This window comes from Euprymna scolopes, chromosome 1 (genome assembly GCF_053919585.1).
Source record: "Euprymna scolopes isolate OS-2025 chromosome 1, ASM5391958v1, whole genome shotgun sequence".
Lineage (NCBI taxonomy): Eukaryota > Metazoa > Mollusca > Cephalopoda > Sepiida > Sepiolidae > Euprymna > Euprymna scolopes.
In genome coordinates this window covers 5,970,247-5,977,332 of record NC_136482.1, presented here as the reverse complement: position 1 = coordinate 5,977,332, position 7,086 = coordinate 5,970,247, and the positions used below count along the sequence as shown (strand labels likewise).

The window sequence follows — 7,086 nt, the reverse complement described above, 5'->3', positions numbered from 1 at the left end:
GATAGAGGTGCATCAGGACCAGCAACATGCCGCAGTCAACAGGGAAAACCATTTTAATAATGGCCTAGACTCTGTTGGATTCGGACAGCTTGCGGCATCGTTACAGACGGTTCTAATCTTGAGATAAAAAATGATGACGACTACATCCCCATTCCGATAGATGTTTTCCACTTACATGTCAACCAGAAAAACCTTAATTCCTTTTTCTATTTTATTTATTTGAAATGCTTTATGGAAAAACAAATCTCAGAAAAAATTCCAGGAAAATGAAGCTTACTCTTAAATCTGCCATTAATCAGAGCATTGAAAGTTCAAATCTGCAGTTAGAGCACAACAAAACCAAACAACGTGGATCTTACGTAGGAAAAAAAAAAAAGGAGCTGGATGATAGCAGCAGCAGCAGCAGCAGCAGCAACAGCAGCAGCATTCTCAGAGAAATTACTTTTCGTAGAACAACTAATTGTATGTCGAAAGAGGAACAGCTATTTTTGTTCACAACTCACACCTTCCGTCATTGATTTTCTTTTTTTTTTTTTTACTGCTGTAAATGTTCTATGGAAAAAAAAATGTCAGAAAAAGTTTCAGGAGGACGAGGAGGAGGAGGAGGAGGAGGAGGAGGAGAGTAATGAATTTACCCCCGTCACTCCCTTTTAGAGATGTTTTTATTCTCACCTTCAAAAGTTCAAATTAAAAAAAAAACTTTCTTTTTAATTTTGTTCATCTTAAGCAAGGCGTATTGCCACTGAAACACAAGGGACTACTGTAATAGAGGCCAAATTTATAAGGGGAGCAACAAGATGTTTGTTCAAACTACATTTAAATTTCTGCATGTTGATATGGTCCGGGAAACAGGGAGCGAATTCCACAGACAACTGATCTAAGGAAAGAAGGCATTTAAGTAGAAAATTTTCTGGCATCTAGAGACACTTTTTCGTTGAGTTCATTGGAAGTTCTATGGAAGTACTTCTAAAATAAGCACAGGGATGTTAAACTGCAGCAGTGTGACAGGAAGTGGAAAATGGTAAACAGTATGGGATCTGTTGGGTTTTAAGAGAAAAAAAAAGAAATGGCGTAATGGATAAAATACTAGGTTACTTCAGTTGTAAGTGACACTCTTTTTGGAGGTTGAAGGTTCGCTTGTCAGTGAAGGTGATACGAAGAATACAATTGCAAATTGCTCAAGTTTTCTATCCGATCACAAAAGCATGTTAATCCCGTGAAATAAATAAAGGATGCCATTCGATTGTAGCACATTGTTCGTTATGCCAAGATTTTATTAGAAATTCTATGAAGATTTTAGAGTTTGACAAGCTATATCTTAAGAACATCAATCGAAACGTGAAAATAACACTCAAGATGAGAACTGTAGTCCAAATAATCTAAATTATCAATCCTCATCTCAAAAACGTCAGAAACAAAAAAATAAAATAAAATTATTATAATTTTGATGAAACTTTCTTAAAAGGCTTCTTTAAAGGCTGTCAGACACTCACTCCAAAAATGTTTCTGATGGTTATATTTACCGGGTTATTTACAAGTGAAGTTGACGAGTGGTTACTGTGCTGTTTATGACCCCTTTTGAGTTGGCTGAAAAGAGATGCTCATTTTTGAAACTATCATAGGAGAGATCCCGATCGCGTTCCTTGGCAGTAGGAGCTAAGTGGGATGGTAGGTTGCCTGGACCATGGTATATAAAGCTACCAGCAACTATTGATGGCTCGTAGCTGTCGTCTCGGCATCCACCAGCCACGTAGAGGGCTGGATCGCTGGAACCCAGGCTGTCGATATCACCTAATGGGTGCGGGTACCTCATCTGGGAAATTGGATGGTGCCGTATGGCCACAGGTCGAAAGGCAGAGGGATACTGCAGGCAAGACATACTCTGTAATGATACAAATTCAAGAGAATCTTCAACAACAAAAAACAACAATAATAATACCTATATCTATATATATTATATTTCTCTTTGTCTGTCTGTTCCACTTTTTCTCAGAAACTACTGGTACGATCTGGCTGAAATTTTGTATGTGACCTTTGTTATGATAAGGTGCAGTGGACTGAGTATTATGTTATCCATTTGATGCACAGTTAGAGGTTAATAGGGATTAGTATTTAATACGAAAATCACATTCAACTATCAATTTGGCATACAGCATTCATCTAAATGGGCTATAACTTTTGCCCCATTTTAACATCTAGTTTATATATATATGTATTCATACATGCACACAAGTATTTATTCCTTTGTCTGTAGAACTGGGAGATAATTAAAAATTCAATAGATATTCAAATGAAATAAAATGTAAACATCAGAAGGAGTTTCCTTGAAGTATTAGTATTAAAGAGAGCGGTGTGGTACCTTTCGGTATGGTCAATTTGGCGCTGCTGTTTCGGCTTGGCTGATCCAGCTTGGCCGATCCGGCTTGGCTGATCTGGAGTCAGATTAGTCTTTTGTCGTTATAGTGAAAGTTTTTTTTAGATTTTTAAAATTAATTCATTAAACGAAGATATGTTCTTTGAATAAAATTGAAATAAAAATTATTAAAAGAGAAAAAATTAATTTTATAAAAAAAAAGAACTTAAGAATAGTTGGCTTATTTAAAACACAACACAAAAGCAAACACTTAGTTGTCAACAACGAGATTATATTTTCAGATTTTCTTGATTAAAAAAAAAAAAGTACTCGTACAGTTTAGTGAAGACATTAAAAAAGTATTTTTTTTTTTTACAGCGAAAAAACAATTTGTTATGATACCGAGCAAAATGTTCGATTTTTAGGAAGAAAAGCTAGTATTAAAGATGGGAAGGGGTGTCAGCGCTTTAATGGAGTTATCTCCCTTTGGTATTTCTAAAATTCAAACAACATTTTTTTAAAAATCCAAGATGGCTGCCTTCAACGCGCTCTCATAAAAACGTGTTTTTCCACTGTAAAATAAAAAAACTACTTGATGAAATTAAGTGAATTTTTTTTCGGAGAACTTCGTTCTATAACGGATACATACAATTTAAACTTTTTTCAGTATTTTCATTTTTTAATGTGTTGACTAAACTGTACAAGTACCAAAAAAATATATTTAAAATTTTTTAATCGTAAAAAAAAAATAATTATAAAATATTTTATAACCAAAAAGATTTTGCAAAAACATGATTTTTTCCATAAAAAAAGGTTAAATTTATAAACAACACAAAATCGGACAACACTCGGTCGTCAACAACGAGATTATATTTTCATATTTTTTTTCTTAATTTAAAAAAAAAAACTTTATAATATTTTATAAGTTTTTAATCTTTAAAAAATTAATTAGAAAATAATTAATCAAAAAGAGTTTTGTAAAAACATTTTTCTAAAAGAATAGTTAAAGTGATATATTTTCATATTGTTTTCTTGACCTTTTTAAAAAAAAAATTATAAAATTTTTGTAAAAATGTGACGACCGTAGTCGACACCAAATTGTCCCTCCATCAAATTGAAAATTTGTCTCAAAATAAAATTTAAGCTGAATTTGATTCTGACTAGTAAAGTTTAATTTACGATTGTTGTACCATATTTTTAGTATACGGCATAATCGTGTTGACACATCAGTTCTCGTCAAATCACTGAAATTAAGCAACGTTGAGCCTGGTTAGTACCAGATGGGTAACCATTTGGGAATTGTAGGCGCTGTATGTGCTCTCCGCTTATTTCGGCATTTGTTTCCAGTCGTCCTGTACATACATTTACTTGCCACTGGTATTTAACAATATCGATTCAGGGGAGGTTGGTGATTGCGCAACTCTTGCCACAAAAATTTCACATGCAGACACCCCTTTGTGGATATCCATAGTTTGCAAAGACTGAAGGATCCTCTGTGATTAGTATGATTACAGTTTATTTAAAAATCATGTTGTAGTCCAGTTTGGATAATTGCTAATATGGAAACATTTCAAAATTATGACCGAAAAGTTAAAATCAGCAAAGGGAATAAATCATACCTTTTTTATTGATGGATATCTATATCTGTATACATCAATATATGTGTAACACTAAGGGAGATAATTCAGTATATATTCAAGTTCAAGTGCAACATGAACCAACATCTTGCTGCCCAAATCCCTACATAGTACCCTAGTAGTTGTTGCCCCTGCATTGAAAACAGTTTAAATATTAAGTGAAAATACTTCAGAAACCAACCCAAATAATAAGGAATTGTAACTATGAGAAATTCAATAATCTGATAACCATTTCTCTCCACATATCTTTCTCTTTATAAAGTTAGATATGTATTTTTTTGTATTTATGTATTTTTTGCTGTATAGGATTCATTCCTAAACTAATTAACCGATCATTATGAATTTTCGAACACAGCTGCTATATATGCAAAGGATCCAACAGCAGATAAGTTGAAATAAAAATGAAATAAAAGTTATAGAAAAAATATTTCATGAAACTAAGGTAATCGAAACTACCAGAAATTCATTAATCTACCCCCACCACCACATAAAGTGAACAACCAATTTGCTGTCCAACTCCCCATTCCATCTGTTTATGAATCTGGTCCTTACACTTCATATGTTTTGTTTAAAGTGAATAAAAAAAGAACATACGTTGTTATTGCTGATCCGTTCGTAAATCTGTGCCATTTTATCATTGTAATAATCCCGATTTTCCAGGACTGGAACCATTTGGCGGTTGCGAAGATTCTTTCGAAGTTGATGCAAACGACGACGGCTAGAAAACAAAAATTGGAAACAAAATTTTATTTCATGAAAAAAGTAAAAAAAGTGTAACAATTTTTTCTTTTTTATTCTTTTTTTTTTTAATTATCTTTTTTATTCTTTTTTTTTTAATTATCTTTTTATTCTTTTTTTTTTTAATTATCTAATGGACTGAAAGGAATTTAATTATAATGCATTATATTGTGTATGTGGAGGATAAAGTCTTATCTCCAAGAATATCATTAGAATATCTGTGATATACTAACACTGGATAAAACGTTAAAGGCAGGCATATAAGACTCGTGTAAAATAAGTGACATCTTATACAAAACAAAAAACTACAATGAGTTTATATAAGTAAATGACAATGAGTTATATATATATATATATATATATATATATATATATATATTCCCCCCTTTTCCCTTTTCTTCCTTTTCCCTCTCTCTCTCTTTTTTTGTTTTTCCTCTTTTTTCCTCCTATTTTCTCCTTTTCTCTTTTACGTCTCTTCCTTTCCTTCCCTATCTCTTTAAAGAGCTATGCGGTGTTGATAGTGGTGGAGAGGGAATGGGATGGGGGGAGCGTAAGATGTATACTTTTAGACCGCGACAAATTAAGGTCATATTTAAGAGTATTTTATAAAGAATGGTTCTGGTTAAATCTGAACACTTTTTTGCATAAATACTCCAAAAGGTTTGCAAAATTCGCACTCCCCTGCTAATTGACCCTATGTGCACTAGTATGTTTAGAATTTGAGACGGCCATCGTGCATGCATACACACACACACACACACACACACACACCGTTTCCTTCCAGCCTTTCACTGACTCCATACCCCTCTGGGGAAGGAGATCTTCCCCACACTAGGAACCGATCCTTGGTCTGGCCATATCCACATGGGGAGACAAATAAATAGAAACATCAAAAAATCTCCTATATATATTTATAAATACACCTCCTTAGCTAAACAAACATAATATTAAGAACACCCGAACAGTCTAAGACTGAAACGAAAAATCACAATACTAAAATTTAAGAATCCAAAAAACAAATATCAAAATTGAATGAAAACACCCTTACCCTTATTTCAGAGGAGCTGGTCCCCCCCCTCCTCACACATACACATTAGTAACGACCTTGGATCACAGTTACCTTTCTAGGGAAGCAAATAACTTTATAATACTATAAAACAGTACACACATTCTTCAAACCAATAAAAGAAAAAACACACACACACACACACACACACACACACATCCTACCCTATGCACCAAGTTGACCAAGTACCAATGGGCCCCTCGCCTCAACCCAAGTAAGAGTAAAAAAATGAGAAAAAACAAGGAAAGATAAATAAAAACACAAGCAGAGAGAGAGAGAGAGAGAGAGAGAGAGAGAGAAACATAAGACATCAGTTCAGCCCAATGAACCAGTAATAAAAATTGGACTTACGAATGAAAAGTAGATCCATTTACACGTTTCCACCTTTCGGAAACATTTCAAATGAACTACGAAAATGTTCTTTTGCATTTTTAACACATCTCCAACATATTTTGAATATATTCTAAGCATTTTAAATACTTTCTGAAGAGGACGCTTCACAGAACGTCTGAAACGCGTTAAAAACGATTTCAATGATTTAAAACCATTATTACAACGATCTAAACAATTTTCAATGAAAAACCAAGACACGGAATAATAAAATAATGTTAAAAAATACACATTGTTGGTGACCCCCCCCCTTATTAATATATATATATATATATATATATATATATATATAAAATGTTGTGAATATATATATATATATATATATATAATGTTGTGAATATAGATTATCTCCTCTTTGATAATCCAAGCTATAAAAGCTGTACATTTCTGCTTGTCAAGTAGACGAGTAGTAAGATTCTTAATTGAATAAAATATTACTAGACGGAATCTCTCGTCCTGTTTTCATTACAGTTTTCATTTAGCTCAATAGTGAGATACTAGAGCTATAAATATTTTAATTAAAAATATCATGTTAAAAGGAATAGACACACAACTATTTACTCATTTTTAAAATGTATAGGTAACGCCTTGTATACAACTGTTTCAGCCCCCAAAGTTGGCATACAAGTATATAACAGTTCATCAACTATAATTTGCACAACTTGGGCTTGGGCATGTGGATTATATTAAATACAAGCAAAAAACTCCAATAACAATAAAATTAAAAATAGAAGAAAAAGAAATATAATCTGGTATACGGTGCCATATAATCAAATGTTAAAACAAAACACAAGGACAAAGACTTAACTAGTAGAAATAATAATAATAATAATAATAATAATAATCTGTTTGTCAATTCAAATTTAATGAAAATCCTCTAAAAATGAATGCAAAAATAACCA

The 7,086-nt window shown here is 32.6% G+C and overlaps 1 protein-coding gene across 1 annotated transcript in view; it reads right to left on the bottom strand.

The window, feature by feature from the left end:
• Nucleotides 1–572: 572 nt before the first annotated feature.
• Nucleotides 573–7,086, bottom strand: part of LOC145283255 (uncharacterized) — a 94,347-nt gene continuing 87,833 nt past the window's right edge. The window contains exons 4-5 of the mRNA XM_080132269.1: nt 4,585–4,708; nt 573–1,882 (exon numbers count right to left, since the gene is read on the bottom strand). Coding sequence (XP_079988395.1) covers nt 1,532–1,882; nt 4,585–4,708 — 475 coding nt within the window. The 3' untranslated portion in view covers nt 573–1,531. The remainder of the gene's footprint in view (nt 1,883–4,584; nt 4,709–7,086) is intronic.